Raw genomic sequence first — 18,338 nt, forward strand, 5'->3', positions numbered from 1 at the left:
CAACAGAGGAAAATAATAATTTTGACAAAATTTTCTGTAGAAATAAAATTTTGACAAAATTTTCTATTGAAATAAAATGTTGATAAAATGTTCTATAGAAATACAAATTTGACACAATTTTCTATAGAAATAAAATGTTGACAAATTTTCTATAGAAATAAAATTTTCATAAAATTTTCCTTAGAAATAAAATCTTAACAAAATTTTCTATAGGAATAAAATTTTGATAAAATTTTCTGTAGAAATAAAATTTTGACAAAATTTTCTGTAGAAATAAAATTTTGACAAAATTTTCTGTAGAAATAAAATTTTGACAAAATTTTCTATAGAAATAAAATTTTGACAAAATTTTCTATTGACTTAAAATTTTGATAGAATATTCTATAGAAATACAAACTTGACACAATATTCTATAGAAATACAAATTTGACAAAATTTTCTACAGAAATAAAATTTTGACAAAATTTTCTATAGAAATAAAATTTTGACAACATAATTTATAAAAATAAATTTAGACAAAATTTTCTATAGAAATAAAATTTTGGAAAATTTTTCTATAGAAATAAAATTTAACAAAATTATAGAAATAAAATTTGTACAAAATTTTCTGTAGATATAAAATTTTTAAAAAATTTTCAATAGAAACAAAATGTTGACAATATTTTCTATAGACATAAAATTTTGGTAAAATTCTCTCCAAATTTTGGTAGGTTATTTTTGGCTCGAGTGGCAACCGTGTTCGGGTTAGGTTAGGCATTGGAACAGTTTTATCCTTGAGCTTAGTGTTCTTGATTGAAGACGGCAAATCGACTACGACAAATCTCTTGATGTATGGCTAAGCAATGACTTCGATGGAGGGACAAACAAATGGATTAATAGTATTGCCAGTATTGGGGACTTTCGCCAAATTGGGAACATTTTTTCGTGAATGGGGACAAAATTTCTGAGTTGGGAACTTGGGGATTTCGTGACGAATTTCCATAAATTTGGGGTTTTTTGGGATTTTTCTTTGAGAAATCGGATAAATCTTTTTTAACAAAATTTTATTTCTATAGAAAATTTTTTTCAATAACAGACAATCTTGCCAACATTTTATTTCTAAACAAAATTTTGTCAAAATTTTACTGCTATGGAAAATTTAGTCAAAATTGTATTTCTATAAGAAGTTTTGTCAAAATTCTATTTCTATAAACAATTTTGCCAACATTTTATTTCTACAGAAAAATTTGTCAAAATTTTATTTGTATAGAAAATTGTGTCAAAATTTTATTTTGTCAAAATAAATTTTTTATAGAAAATTTTTTCAAAGTTTTATTTCTATAGAAAATTTTGTCAACATTTTATTTTTATAGAAAAATTTTGTCAAAATTTTATTTCTATAGAAAATTTTCTCAAAATTTTATTTTGTCAAAATAAAATTTTTATAGAAAATTTTGTCAATATTTTATTTCTATAGACAATTTTGCCAAAATTTTATTTCTATGCAAATTTTTGTCAAAATTTTATTTCTATAGGAAGTTTTGTCAAAATTCTATTTCTTTAAACAATTTTGCCAACATTTTATTTCTACAGAAAAATTTGTCAAAATTTTATTTGTATAGAAAATTGTGTCAAAATTTTATTTTGTCAAAATAAATTTTTTATAGAAAATTTTTTCAAAGTTTTATTTCTATAGAAAATTTTGTCAACATTTTATTTTCATAGAAAAAATTTTGTCAAAATTTTATTTCTATAGAAAATTTTCTCAAAATTTTATGTTGTCATAATAAAATTTTTATAGAAAATTTTGTCAATATTTTATTTCTATAGACTATTTTGCCAAAATTTTATTTCTATAGAAAATTTTGCCAAAATTTTATTTCTATAGAAAATTTTGTCAATATTTTATTTCTATAGAAAATTTTGCCAAAATTTTATTTCTATAGAAAAAATTGTCAAAATTTTATTTCTATAGAAAATTTTGCCAAAATTTTATTTCTATAGAAAATTTTGTCAAAATTTTATTTCTATAGAAAATTTTGTCAAAATTTTATTTCTATAGAAAATTTTGTCAAAATTTTATTTCTATAGAAAATTTTGTCAAAATTTTATTTCTATAGAAAATTTTTAGAAAATTTTATTTCTCAATCAAAAATTCTGCCAATATTCAAACAATAAAAATTCTAAAATTTCTGGTGGAATTTTACCAAATTTGGCAACGTCTTTACCACCCAATTTTACTATTTGAATATTTAAAAGTAAATTTTCGCGTATAAATACAACGTGGCCGAACTCCTACTTTTATATCTCCAGAATTTTTAACCCTTTCACTACCGAAATAAAACTAATGTTAATAACTTTAATTTTTCTTCTGTTTTTATTTGTACTTGTTCTGAAAACTTGATTCTTGAATTGTGACCAAATGGCCTTACGAAAATAAGCGCTATTTGGCCTATAATATCTTTCAAAGTGTGAGTAAAAATACAAAAAAAACCCGAAGTAGTATCAGCTATAGTTTTTGTATGAATGTCCATATACTAGAAATATATAGTAGAAAAATTGTCTCAAATTTTCGTATTTTTCATTTATTGTTAAAGAAGTTTATACAAATGCATTTTAGTTCTCACCAATATGGAAAATATTTATAGCTTAATTAGATTAAAGCCTCTACTTTAAAATAACATCGAGAAATAAATCGAAACTAAGTGGGAAAATAGAATTTGGTGTCTTTTTCGAATGTCCTTCTAAGTGGACATCGGTAGTGAAAGGGTAAAATTATTACTGATTTTCTACAGCAGAGCCATGTTCTTTATTTATTTATTTTTTTTTTTTTCATAAAATAAAAACTTGTCAAAAATGTATTGGGGATTTTCGAGAGGAATTTAAATTGGGGATTTTTGGGATGAAGACATCATAAGTTGGGGACAAGAGCCAGAAAAATATTGGTAACACTGGACGGACCAGCGGCCCGACAAGGTTACCGAATTCCTACTTTTATATCTCCAGCATTTTTCAATTATTACTGATTTTCTACAGCAGATCCATTTTCTTTATTTTTTTTTCATAAAATAAAAACTTGTCAATAATGTATTGGGGATTTTGGAGAGGAATTTAAATTTAAATTAGGGATTTTTGGGACGAAGACATCATAATTTGGGGACAAGAGCCAGAAAATTACTGGCAACATTGGACGGACTAGCGGCAGAGAGTCGTAAGGACAGACAAACGGGTCTATATATAATCAGGTGAAGATACTATATGATACAGTTATGGCCTGATCATATTGTAATTCAGGGTAAAAAGGAGGTTTCTGAATCCCTGTACGGTTACTTTTGCTGGAATAATGGTTTGGGTTAGGTTGTAAATAGAGACAACCTGCTATTTTTATGCTTCAGTCCTTTGTGATACCCTAAGTGGTGAACTTCTCTCTTATGAATTCACCTTTTATGAATCTACACAATTTTATTATCGTTTGTTTTGATTTTTTATCAGATATAAATCAACCCAACAATAATTTTATTTCCATTTCATCGAATATCAGTCCTTGAAATTCAGTGAAGAATACTATTTACCCAGAAAATTTTCATTGCATATTTTCAGGCGTCTCACGATCGATTTTAATGTTTATGTTAAGCTTTAGATCATTGCTGGGGTCGTGATATCAAAATTTACAAAAAATGTTGTACTAACAAAGGAATTGTTTAAAAATTGGCATAATATGGTAAAAAATGGAACAAAAAAGTAAAAAAAATTGCAATTAGTGGCACATCAAAAAAGTGGCATAAACGTGCCAACTCTTTGGCATAAAAGTGGCAAATTTACCACTACAAAAACTATTGTACTAAAAAACTATTGTACTAAAAAAGGAATTATTTAAAAATTGGCATAATATGGTAAAAAAAATGGAACAAAACAAGTAAAAAAAATTGCGATTAGTGGCACAGCAAAAAAGTGGCATAAAAGTGCCAACTCTTTGGCATAAAAGTGGCAAATTTACCACTAAAGTGTCACCGCAGTACAACTGCAGGCAATCACCATCAAAAGAGCAGTAATGCCCCTTGTGCTCATATTTATATTCTAGCAGTTCAAATATTAATCCCTCTTATAACTATGCCAATTCTAATATATAGAAATTGTCTTATAAACCAAAAAAAAAATGTTAAATAAAAATCCACCCAAATTTTTTTTTAAAAATTTATTATACTACAAAAAGGCTAAACTAAGTCAACCATAACTAATCCTTTCTCTCATTATAGACATATCATCACAACGATATATCACCAGTACTTAATTGATATTTAAAAAAAAAAAAAATTCAACACATTTCTTATCGAAATTGTAATCTTTGATAGGCCTCTTGTTTTTCAAGCGCTTAAAAACTAACCCTTCTTTAATGAAGATTTTCTATAAATTTACCTCAAAAAACAAGAATTTTTTCCAAACGCAAAACGTTGTTCTTTTAAGGGGAGAAATGTTTTGTGTTACATATTTCCAAAAAATTTACAACCCTTTTAACTAGTCTACTAAATACTAGGTATGGTGGTAATAACCACTGATAGGTGATGAAAGTGTTGATGAAAAATCTTTTGTTTATCTTGAGTGTGTCCAACCCTTTTTATGTGGACTTTAGCGGAAAATAATAGATATTTTTAAGAGAAAAAAAGAAGTTTTTAAAAGGACAACAATAGAAAACAAGGTCTGATTAAGGGAGAAAGTAAAAGACACTACACAAGAAGCGTGCAAAATTACTCAACTCTTTTATTTCCCCCCTCGGAAACCATGTTGTTTTCCTTTGTTGGAAAGTGAAAGTTATCATTTGAAATGGGTTCTTTCGATTTTCAACACTTGATAATGATAGCATTTTTTGGTGTAAAAATGTGTTATTTATTGATCTCGGTTTTTTGCAATTTTTTTCAAAATTTTTCTTCATCCTTGAAAGAATTTTATAAGGAATTAGATATCTTCTTTGCAATTTTTATTCAGTTTTTTTGGGGAACTGTCATCACTATTTGTTACGGTATTTTTTAATTTAATTTATGAAGTTTTAAATATCCATGGCAAAAGTTATCGATACCATAACTTTGTAACATCGAAAAAATAAAACCGCTCTCAAATCGGTCGGTCGTAGCTCCTATTTCTCCACCATAATCTTGAATCACTTACATAAAATCTATACAAAGATTTGACTTTAAAATTTTCACCATGGGATTTTTTTTCGAATAACTTTTTTCCTGAATGCAAAAGATCAAAATGGTTTTATAAGCTTGTAAATAATACAACGAACTAAATCTGTCAGCTGTCAAGGTTAGGTTAGGTTAGGTTAGGTGGCAGCCCGATGTATCAGGCTCACTTAGACTATTCAGTCCATTGTGATACCACATTGGTGAACTTCTCTCTTATCACTGAGTGCTGCCCGATTCGATGTTAAGCTCAATGAAAAGGGACCTCCTTTTTATAGCCGAGTCCGAACGGCGTTCCACATTGCAGTGAAACCACTTAGAGAAGTTTTGAAACCCTCAGAAATGTCACCAGCATTACTGAGATGGGATAATCACCGCTGAAAAACTTTTTGGTGTTCGGTCGAAGCAGGAATCGAACCCACGACCTTGTGTATGCAAGGCGGGTATGCTAACCACTGCACCACGGTGCCTCTCGTCAGGTGTCAATTGAGCGATTTAGAAATGATAGCAACCTGAAGTAGGTTGCAATACGTATTGGTCTTACGGTTTAGATCTATAGGCAACCAATACAGAAGCAATAGTCACTAGGTACTTTAATACGTACCATCTTTTTGAAATTTGTGGGTGTGATCCGAATACAAATGATAGATTTAAATACCACAAATGAAAGATGTAAAGTGCTTAGAGTAAGACTAAGCCAGCCTACTAGGTTTCTAAAATCACACCCAGTTGTCATGATAGTCTATCGTGGCTTAAGCTAAAGTAAAGACTCTAATCCTTATCATGATGATGATCATCTTATTTTAATTCTTTTTGGTTCATAGTTTCGAAGCAATATCGCAATCTATGGATATAAAGGATATACCGCCTGACTGATTATGAACAGCGAGATGTAATAGATGAAACCGATTTAAAAACAAGTTGTGCAAAAATCAGACAGGTAAGCCAGCATAAAAAAAATTTTACCAAATACTACGTCGCCACTAAATAAGTTCCCATGAAATAAAAATCATAAATGAATCAAGTTCCCAAAATTGGGAGCTTGTTACATGTTCCCCGTCCAAAATTCACATTTTGCTCTGGAAACATGTTCGAGGTAATGACATTCCCTCTCTGGGTGTACCTACACTGGAAAAAAGTATGCCCGGTTCCAAAGATTTTGTCTTTATTTTAACAATTTTGGTATTGATTCCGAGCCAAAGAAACGGAGAATTCAAGTAAGGATACTTTTAAGACATAATTCTCTTTTAAATTTGGAGTTTGTGTACTTGACTCTAGGAAGCAAATTTTAATTTTTCGCTTTTTCAGCTTTTTTTCTTCATATGCTATCAAAATCCTTTAAAAATAAGTTAACGACAAATTTATTTTCCAAATTGAGACACGATTTCCAGTAGAAATTATGATATGTTTCAAGTAAAAAACGTCTTTAAAATAACGATTTTTTGCTTTGTAGTGAAGATGCAAGAAGACAACAAATTTAAAGACAATTTCATTAATTTTAAAGATTTTTCCTGAATTATTAAAGTCAAGTAGACCTTAGCCCAAAAAAAAGATTCTTTCATGTTATGATACCCATTTTTCAGTCCAAACGCTTAATTATAAGTACAACACTACTTTATTGAAAAGTTTATAGACTTTTGGCCAAGGAAAAAAACTTTATAATGCGTCTTCTATGTTAAGCAAAATTTGCATTCGTTTTTTAAGGACATGAAATCTTTGGCTTCACGACAATATTTTTTTCAGTGTAGGCACAGAAAAAAAAACTACCAAAATAAAAAATCTTTTTTTTGCAATTTTTTTATTTCTATAGTTTGTCAAATTTTTTTCTAAAGAAAATGTTGTCAAAATTTTATTCCTAGAGAAAATTTTATCAAACCTTTTTTTCGGAAGGTTCAAGTGTAGTTCACTTTGGGTTGAGGAATTACCAGAATTTATTCTGACAATTGGTTGATAGTTTTGCTGCAAGTAGAGGATGCTGATGAGGAATGTGGTAAACGTGAGTCCATCCAACCATCTTGCAGTCTATAGGGCTTTACCAAAATAAATTTGGCAAACATTCTTTTCCTCTGTTGGTTAAGCTACACTTGTAGTCTAGTCAATGCATGGGTTTAAGCTGATATCAAAAACAACAGTAATAAAATTTTAGTTCGATAAAAAATTTTGTCAACATTTTATTTCGATGGAAAATTTTTTTAAAATTTTATTTCGATAGCAAAATTTTGCAAAATTTTATTTCGAAAGAAAATTTTATCACAATTTATTTCTATAGAAAGTTTTGTCGAAATTTTATTTTTTATAGAAAATTTTGTCAAATTTTTATATCATTAGAAAATTTTCTCAAAATTTTATTTCTATAGAAAATTTTGTCAAAATGTTATTCCTAAAGAACATTTTGTCAAAATTCTAATCCCCCGAGAAAATTTTATCAAAATTTTATTTCTATAGAAAATTTTATCAACATTGTATTTCTGTAGACAATTTTGTCAAAATTTTATTTCGATAGAAAATTTTCTCAAGTTTTTATTTCTATATAAAATTTTGTCAAAATTTTATTTTAATAGAAAATTTTGTCAAAATTTATTTCGATAGAAAATTTAGTCAAAATTTTATTTCGATAGAAAATTTTGTCAAAATTTTCTTTCGATAGAAAGTTTTCTTAAATTTTTATTTCTATAGAAGATTTTGTCAAAATTTTATTTCTATAGAAAATTTTGTCAAAAGTTTATTTCTATAGAAAATTTTTAAAATTTTATTCCTAAAGAGCATTTTGTCAAAATTCTAATCATATAGAAGCCGTTGTCAAAATTTTATCCTACAGAAAATTTTTTCAATATTTTATTCCTAGAAAAAAGTTTGTCCAAATTTTATTTTGATAAAAAAATGTTATCAAAATTTTTTTTTATAGAAACTTTTGTCAAAATTTTATTTCTATAGAAAATTTTGTCAAAATGTTATTCCTAAAGAGCATTTGATCACAATTCTAATCCTATAGAAACTGTTGTCAAAATTATATTCTATAGAAAATTTATTCAATATTTTATCCCTAGAAAAAATTTTGTCAAAATTTTATTTTGATAAAAAATTTTGCCCAATTTTATTTCTATAGAAAATTTTGTCACAATGTTATTTCTATAGAAAATTTTGTCAAAATGTCATTTCTATAGAGAATTTTGTCAAAATGTTATTCTTATAAAAATTTTTTCCAACATTTTATTTCTATCGAAAATTTTGTCAAAATTTTATTCGTAGAAAAAATTTTGTCCAAATTTTATTCCTAGATAAAATTTTATTTCGATAGAAATTTTTTTCAAAATTTTATTTCTATAGAAAATTTGCAATATTTTATTTCTGTAGAAAATTTTGTCAAAATTTTATTTCTATAAAAAATTTTTAAAATGTTATTCCTAAAGAGCATTTTGTCAAAATTCTAATCATATAGAAACAGTTGTCAAAATTTTATCCTATAGAAAATTTTTTCAATATTTTATTCCTAGAAAAAAGTTTGTCCAATTTTTTTTTTTTGATAAATAAATTTTGTCAAAATTTTATTTCGATAGAAAATTTGCAATATTTTATTTCTATAGAAAATTTTGCCAAAATTTTATTTCTATAGAAAATTTTTAAAATGTTATTCTTAAAGAGCATTTTGTCAAAATTCTAATCATATAGAAACTGTTATCAAAATTTTATCCTATAGAAAATTTTTTCAATATTTTATTCCTAGAAAAAAGTTTGTTCAAATTTTATTTTGATAAAAAAATGTTATGACAAAATTTTCTATAGAAATAAAATTATTTCTATAGAAAATTTTGTCAAAATTTTATTTCTATAGAAAATTTTGTGAAAAATTTATTTCTATAGAAAATTTTTAAAATGTTAATCCTAGAGCATTTTGTCAAAATTCTAATCATATAGAAACTGTTATCAAAATTTTATCCTATAGAAAATTTTTTCAATATTTTATTCCTAGAAAAAAGTTTGTCCAAATTTTATTTTGAACAAAAAAATGTCCAAATTTTTAATTATACAATTATTTTTCGAGCTTTATGGACAGATATAGATTAAGGAACATGGTTAATAGAGCCATTGAAAAGAAAACGCCAGATACAAATCTATACACGCCTGGACTGTACATGTTTCGGTTCGGGCGAATGAACCTTTCCACAGCCTTTAGTAAAGATATGGCTGGGAGAGATAACTCAATTTTGGGCCTTTTATGCTAACTGCTTATGGAGAAAACATTTGGGAAATTTCCTCTTACAAATTGAATCATCTTTTCTCCCACTGTACATCATCTTTTCATATGACTTACAAGTCCCTTAATCTTATTTTTATTTCGTTTTGTTACATAGTAATGCAACAACACGAAATTTTTATTCTATAGAAAATTTTGTCAAAATTTTATTTCTATAGAAAATTTTGTCAAAATGTCATTCCTATCGAGAATTTTGTAAAAATTTTATTCTTATAAAATTTTTTTCCAACATTTATTTCTATCGAAAATTTTGTCAAAGTTTTATTCGTAGCAAAAATTTTGTCAAAATTTTATTCCTAGATAAAATTTTGTTAAAATTTTATTTCGATAGAATTTTTTTTCAGAATTTTATTTCGATAGAAAATTTGCAATATTTTATTTCTATAGAAAATTTTGTCAAAATTTTATTTCTATAGAAAATTTTGTCAAAATATTATTCCTAAAAGGCATTTTGTCAAAATTCTAATCCTATAGAAACTGTTGTCAAAATTTTATCCTATAGCAAATATTTTCAATATTTTATTTCTAGAAAAAATGATGTCAAAATTTTATTTTGATAAAAAAAAGTTGTCCAAGTTTTATTTCTATAAAAAAATTTTGTCACAATTTTATTTCTATAGAAAGTGTCATCAAAATGTTATTCCCATAGAGAATTTTTCAAAATTTTATTCCTATAAATTTTTTTTCCAACATTGTATTTCTATCGAAAATTTTGTCAAATTTTATTTCTATGAAATTTTCTTCCAACATTGTATTTCTATCGAAAATTTTGTCAAAACTTTATTCGTAGAAAAAATTGTGTCCAAATTTTATTCCTATATAAAATTTTGTCAAAATAGAAAATTTTGTCAAAATTTTATTTCTATAGAAAATTTTCAAAATGTTATTCCTAAAGAGCATTTTGCCAAAATTCTAATCATATACAAACTGTTGTCAAAATTTTATCCTATAGAAAATTTTTTTCAATATTTTATTCCTAAAAAAAAGTTTGTCCAAATTTTATTTCTTTAGAAAATTTTGTCAAAATGTGACTCCTATAGAGAATTTTATCAAAATTTTATTCCTATAAAAATTTTTTCCAACATTTTATTTCTATCGAAAATTTTGTCAAAATTTTATTCGTAGAAAAAGTTTTGTCCAAATTTTATTCCTAGATAAAATTTTGTTAAAATTTTATTTCGATAGACAATTTTTTCAAAATTTTATTTCGATAGAAGATATTGTCCAAATTTTATTTGAATAGAAAATTTGTGAAGGTTTAGAGGAATATTTTGCAAAATCAAGAATTCTACCAATCTACCAAACAGTAAAAAATTTACCATTTTTGGTAGAATTCTATCAACTATAGCAACCATGATACTGGGGCTTTTAGAAGAGGAACTTATATGTAAGTTCGGCTACTGTAGCAGCTTATTACTACAGACTCCCTCAGACATTCAGTCCATTGTGATATCACAAATAATGAACGTCTTCCTTAGCGATGACTGCTGTCCTATTCAATTGTAAAATCAACGACAAGGGGCATCCTTTTTATAGTCGCTTTGAAATCTTCAGAAATGCCAATAACACTACTGGGAAACTTTGTAGTATTCTACCGAAAGTGAACTTGAAATCAAACCACTTTGTAAGTAATGCGGACATTCGAACCACCAGCAAAACAGGGTACGTAGTTGAGTTGAAAAACCAGCTGTTGGGGCAGATCGTATTTTATGTCATTTATATTACTTTAATTTATATATTTATTAATTTATTGTTTTTATTTTATTTATTCTTCACTATTTATTTTATTAGTCGTTTAATTGTTCTTTATTTAAATTTTATTTACATCCCTTTAATGTTTCCCCACCCTAATATTTACTTTCAAATTCATTTCGTTTATTTACTTTACTCTCTTTTAGTTCTATGACCTATATTCGTTTTTCGTTTGTTTTCGATCATTTAATGTTACATTAGTTATTATAGTTTGTTTTGGTTTGATCGATCTCTTCCCACTGCTTATGTTGGTCGTGGGTATAGTTGAAGAAAACAACAACAACAACAAAGCATAAATATCGTTTATGCTTTTGCTTGTTATTTGTTTTTCATAATGCTTGCAAATTTGATACATTGGTTGAATGCATGTATGTATGTACATACATACATATCAATAACTGTCATCTTTTGGTTCTTTTCGTGGTTCAGTGGGAAGAGATGATCAAAGTTAAAGTTAGTTGTCGATTATTGTTTGTCACCAACGCGTTGCTCGAATAAAGGAAAACAATGTTTGAACTTGTTATATTAAAACAAATAGAATATTAACTCTTGTTGTTCGGCATAGTTACATTGAAAATAATTATTGTAATAAAACAAATTATTTAAACTGAATTTTTACTCGGTCGTTGGGTTTTTAAAAAGGCAATGTTTGAACGGGTAAAAATATAAAGAAAATCTAAGTTGTTCTACGGGCGACATATCAACTTTGTGGTTCTGTGCAAACATTTTGGCGACCGTGACAGGACGGTCAGTGTTTAAAGTTGAAAATAATTTGTTGTGGAAAAAGGTTTTCGTACATTTGAAGTGGTGTGGGGTATTTCATCATTGTTGTGTTATTCGTGCTTTCGTTGCCCCTACTGCTGATGTTAAATCCTGTTAGTTTTGTACCTTTGGACACCAACTTTAATTGCTGCCGTCGTAATTATTTTGAAAGAAATTCAACTCGGAGTTTCTTAGCAGAATCAAAGTGAATTGTTGTTAGGTAACAATTATAAAGCTTGGCTTGGTGATACATAAAATTCCAATTTAGTGGAAATTAGCGCCATATTTATTGGAAAGCGCTAATTGCAAAATTGTTGTTCCTGAAATATAAGAAACGCAATTTTCTCTTTCGTCGTTGACGTTCTCTTAAGTTTGCAAAATGACGAGAGACGATAATGATGCTTCTGAAGAAGCAAGTGGTGCTGATTTGTCTTCTCTTAAACAGCAACGTAGCTCTATGAAGAGGAATATCAGCAACATGCATAAAAAGGTAGAAAAAGATGGTGCAAAAGTAGATTCCACTATTTTAGAGTGTCGTTTGCAAATTTTGGAATCATACTTCAAACAGTTGTGCCACATCCAAACTCAAATAGAAACACTTAGTCCGGCTGACACATCGAGGAGTGATTTGGAAGAACTTTTCATAACAGCAAAGGCAAAAATATTGGGCCTTCTGAACAAAAGTCGTAGTTCTATACCTGGTGATACTACTTTGATGAATGCTTCAATTGCCGGAATTTCAACACAATCTCGTTTGCCTTCGTTGAAATTGCCTCGTTTTGATGGAAAATATGGCGAGTATAAAAGATTTATTTCGACATTTAACAACATGGTCCATGAAAATCAAACTATTACCCCAGTTGATAAATTCAATTATTTATTGAACTGTCTCAGTGGTCCCGCTTTGGCAGTTGTTGAAGCTTTTCAAGTGTCAGAGGAAAACTACCCGAAAGCACTAACACGGCTCCAGGAACGTTATGACAATAAGGTATTGATTTTTTTGGAACATATCAACACTCTTTTCGATATTCCGAAAATGGCAAAAGGTGATAGCTCATCATTGCGGAATATTATTGACACTGTTTCGGCTGTTCGTGGTTCTTTGTTGTCGCTTGGGTCTGAAGCAGATGTTATGAACGCAATTTTAGTACATTTGGTTTTGAATAAAGTGGATGCAGATACGAAACAGAATTATGATGAAAAACAAGAATATAAATCGTTGCCCTCTTGGGATTGTTGCTATGATGTTTTGAGTCTTCGTTGTCAATTTCTCGAAAGTCATGGAAAAAGGACAGAATTTGGTGAAAAAGCAAAACTTGTCAAGCCCAAGCAAAATTTTAATCGCACTGCCCATACTTTCGTCAATTCAAATCCAAATTGTGTATATTGTAATTCAACTGATCATTATCTGCAAACTTGTTCTTCGTTTTCGGCAATAGCAGTTCCCGATCGTTTTAATTTTGTAAAACGCGGTGGCCTGTGCATTAATTGTCTGCGAAAGGGGCATATGGTTTCAAAATGTCCATCAAAATCACGTTGCAGATTTTGTAATTCAACTCACCACTCAGTGTTGCACATTTTTAGTCCAGACAACTCGGGACAGTCAACCATTTCGAATACTACTACAGTGCAACCTTCAACTAGTAATCAAAATCCAGTTTCGCTTGTGGCTCGCTCATGTAAAAGGGCAATCATTCCGACTGCTGTGGTTCTCATCAAAGATTATTGTGGAACTTTTCAACCGGTAAGAGCTTTACTTGATTCCGGCTCCGAACTCAATTTCATTTCAGAAGAAACTGCAAAAAGGCTTCGGCTTAAATTTCGACCATATTCACAAGAAGTTTCGGGAATTGGAGAAGTTAGAACCAGAATTAAATTTACCGTGTCCGCTACAATAAAATCAAGAATTAGTTCGTTCCAGTGGTCCTCAACTTTTGCTGTTACCCCAACAATTGCATCTGTACAGCCCGGTGAGTACATATATACTTCAAATTGGAAAATTCCCACCGATATACCGTTAGCTGACCCATTGTTTTTCAAACCGCAACATATTGACATTCTTTTGAGTGCTGAAGTATTTTTTGATTTATTACTTGATGGTCGAATTTCTCTTGGATATGGTATGCCAAACCTTACCAATACTGTTTTTGGATACATTGTTGGTGGTATCGCAAGTACTGGTCAAGCGAGATCTAATTTTACATGCAATTTGATGGTCAATTCTTTAGAAGTGGATCTTGATAAAACTCTAAAAAAATTTTGGGAAGTAGAAGAATACGAAAAGAATCCCAATATGTTGTCCGAAGAAGAAGCAGCATGTGAAAATCACTTTGTTGAAAATGTTAAATTAGATTTTGATGGAAGAGTTGTGGTCCGCTTGCCATTTAAAGAAAATCCCAAATGTCTCGGCGATTCGTTCGAAGCTGCTCGAAAACGTTTTTTGTCCCTGGAAAGACGTTTAGATCGTGATCTACAATTGAAGTCAATGTATAAAGAATTCATGGATGAGTATTTGTCCCTGGGTCACATGTCGCTCTATAATCAACCGTTATGTGGTACCTATTACATAATACCACATCATTGTGTTTTGAGACCACAAAGTACTACAACAAAAATTAGAGTTGTATTTGATGCATCTTCTCGTAGTTCGTCAAATAAATCATTGAACGATATTTTGATGGTTGGACCAACAATACAACAAGACCTGATCACCACACTATTTTCGTTTCGTTTACACAAGTATGCTTTTACTGCTGATATTTCTAAAATGTATCGACAATTTCGAATAGATGAAAATGATAGAAAATATCAACTCATATTGTGGAGAAATCAAAAAGATGAACATTTAAAGGTATATCAACTGAATACTGTTACCTACGGTTTATCTGCCGCCCCATTTTTGGCGATTCGTAGTTTGTTTTTCATTGCAGATAAATATTCGCACTCGCATCCTTGTGGTTCTGAAGTTTTGCGCAACGATTTATACGTGGATGATGTACTCACCGGCGCTGACGACCTTGCAACGCTGGCTCAAAAGAAAAACGAGCTAGTAAAAATATTAAGTTTCCATGGCCTTGAGTTAGCAAAATGGAACAGCAATAACATCATGTTCGGTTCAAATCAAGATGCAGAAATCACCATTAAAACAAGTGAAGATGAAGTTGCAAAAGCCTTGGGTATGTCTTGGAAACCCAAGGAGGACGTTTTTACTTACCGATTCGAGTTACCAGATGTGATGAATCCTACAAAAAGATCTGTTTTGTCAATTGTATCAAAAATCTATGACTTGCTTGGACTATTGAGCCCCATTGTCATTCGATGCAAAATACTTCTTCAAGAAATGTGGGTGCAAAACATTGGATGGGATGACCCATTAACTGAACATCTTAAATCATTATGGCTCCAAATTAAATCGGATTTAAATTACATACATAAAGTTGAAGTCCCCAGGTATGTTTTAACCTCAAATGATACTCTTGGAGAAATTCACGGATTTGCTGACGCCTCGCAACGAGCATATGGTTGTTGTATTTACTATCGAGTTTGTCTTAAGGGAGAATACAAAACGACCCTTTTAATTGCAAAATCCAAAGTGGCCCCAATTAAGGCACAATCACTACCACGGCTCGAATTGTGCGCAGCAGTATTGCTGAATAACACATGGCTCAAAATACAACCAAAAATTTCAAGTTTTGTCTCATCGATATATTTTTGGACTGATTCCAAAATCGTACTACAATGGCTTAAATTACATTCGTCGACGTTGAATTGTTTTGTGGCAAATCGTATTTCTGAACTACAGGAGAAAACAAGAAATGTTAGCTGGAGACACGTCCCTTCGAAGAGTAACCCTGCTGATGTGGTTTCGCGTGGATGTAGCGCGGAGGAAATTTCTAATACCATTTGGTTTAGTGGCCCTTCGTTTTTGGAAGAAGATATTACAAAATGGCCCGGAACTGAAGAACAATTGAACATCGAAATTCTCGAACGTAGAAAGGCAGCTGTTTTTGTGGCAAATTCATCAGAAGTCAACATCATAGATGACCTTCTCGATAAGCATTCTTCCTATATTAAATTTATTAGAATAATTGCTTATATTTTTCGTATATTCAACAGATGTCCTGCTAAGAAAGATGTGAATATTTCTGATGTAATTCATTTGTCCCCAGATGAATTAGAAGAAGGTTTTTGGAGAATTGTGGCTCACATCCAGATGTGGTGTTTTGGTGCCGATATCAAATCACTGAGTAATGGTGGTCTGGTAAACCCATCGCTTCAAAAACTTTCACCATTTGTACATGAGATGACACTTGGAGCAACCACAGTCAAAATTCTTCGTGTTGGTGGTCGTTTGTCCCAAGCGCCCATTCCATATGATGCAAGATTTCCAGCACTATTACCAAAAGACCATCGCTTCGTTAAATTGTATATTGAGCATGTTCATCGCTCACATTTACACGCTGGAGCAAAAGTGTTGTTGGGACTATTGCGCCAGAAAATATGGATTGTAAACGCCAGAGATGTTGTACGCAAAGTTGTTCGCAATTGCGTTCATTGTTTTCATTACAAACCGAAATTGATGGAACAGTTGATGGGAAATTTGCCATCAGATCGACTTCGAGCTCAACGCCCATTTTTGATTGCTGGTGTTGATTTTTGTGGTCCATTCATGACGTCGTACCGTATCCGAGGAAAAGTGCCTTATAAAACATACATAGCTGTATTTGTGTGTTTCACTTCCAAGGCAGTTCATTTAGAACTAGTTTCGGACCTATCGACAAACAATTTCATCTTGTGTCTCAAAAGATTTGTTGGAAGACGTGGCATACCCCAAAAGTTGTATTGCGACAACGCCACTAATTTCGTTGGAGCACGTAACCAAATCAAAGAATTAAAAGAAAGTCTTTTTCGAGATGATGTGGTCCACGACATGAAATCACTTTGTTGTCAACTTGGTTTCGAATTTTGTTTTATACCTCCCCGTGCCCCACATTTTGGCGGACTGTGGGAAGCAGCCGTCAAATCTACAAAAACGCTACTTATAAAGAACGTTGGCAAAGCATATCTTACTTTCGAAGAGCTACAAACAGTCATAATTGACGTTGAGGCAATTTTAAATTCGCGCCCCATCGCTCCAATATCAAACGATCCCAATGATGGTGAAGCCCTAACGCCTGGTCATCTGCTTATTGGTTCTTCATTGGTTGCAGTTCCCGATAAACATATCGATTCATCCCAATCATCATTATTGTCTCGGTGGCAAAGGGTCTCATTTTTGAAACAACAATTTTGGCAAATGTGGTCCCGAGATTATATGCTATCTTTACAACAAAGGTCAAAGTGGTTCAAAGACAATAACAACATAAAAGAAGGGCAACTAGTTCTAATACATGAAGACAACACTCCGCCACAACAATGGTTACTAGCTCGTGTTACAAAACCTATTCTAGGCCGTGATGGAAAGGTTCGTGTGGTTGAACTGAAAACTAAATCTGGAATTTGTACTCGGCCAATTCACAAAGTGGCTCCCCTACCAAATAATGAAGAGGTTTGAAACATGGAGGTTTCAACGGCGGGAGAATGTTGGGGCAGATCGTATTTTATGTCATTTATATTACTTTAATTTATATATTTATTAATTTATTGTTTTTATTTTATTTATTCTTCACTATTTATTTTATTAGTCGTTTAATTGTTCTTTATTTAAATTTTATTTACATCCCTTTAATGTTTCCCCACCCTAATATTTACTTTCAAATTCATTTCGTTTATTTACTTTACTCTCTTTTAGTTCTATGACCTATATTCGTTTTTCGTTTGTTTTCGATCATTTAATGTTACATTAGTTATTATAGTTTGTTTTGGTTTGATCGATCTCTTCCCACTGCTTATGTTGGTCGTGGGTATAGTTGAAGAAAACAACAACAACAACAAAGCATAAATATCGTTTATGCTTTTGCTTGTTATTTGTTTTTCATAATGCTTGCAAATTTGATACATTGGTTGAATGCATGTATGTATGTACATACATACATATCAATAACTGTCATCTTTTGGTTCTTTTCGTGGTTCAGTGGGAAGAGATGATCAAAGTTAAAGTTAGTTGTCGATTATTGTTTGTCACCAACGCGTTGCTCGAATAAAGGAAAACAATGTTTGAACTTGTTATATTAAAACAAATAGAATATTAACTCTTGTTGTTCGGCATAGTTACATTGAAAATAATTATTGTAATAAAACAAATTATTTAAACTGAATTTTTACTCGGTCGTTGGGTTTTTAAAAAGGCAATGTTTGAACGGGTAAAAATATAAAGAAAATCTAAGTTGTTCTACGGGCGACATATCAACTTTGTGGTTCTGTGCAAACACCAGCTTACCAAGAGAATTTGTGCCATACTTTCAGCAAAG

General features: G+C 30.1%; 1 protein-coding gene across 1 annotated transcript; it reads left to right on the forward strand.

Annotated features, from left to right (window-relative positions):
* Positions 1–12,307: 12,307 nt before the first annotated feature.
* Positions 12,308–17,482, forward strand: LOC142230788 (uncharacterized). The gene has a single exon (XM_075301416.1). It carries the CDS (start codon positions 12,308–12,310, stop codon positions 17,480–17,482), a length of 5,175 nt encoding a protein of 1,724 aa, XP_075157531.1.
* The last annotated feature ends 856 nt before the right edge of the window (positions 17,483–18,338 follow it).

The sequence above is a fragment of the Haematobia irritans genome, chromosome 3 (genome assembly GCF_050003625.1).
Source record: "Haematobia irritans isolate KBUSLIRL chromosome 3, ASM5000362v1, whole genome shotgun sequence".
Classification (NCBI taxonomy): Eukaryota; Metazoa; Arthropoda; class Insecta; order Diptera; family Muscidae; genus Haematobia; species Haematobia irritans.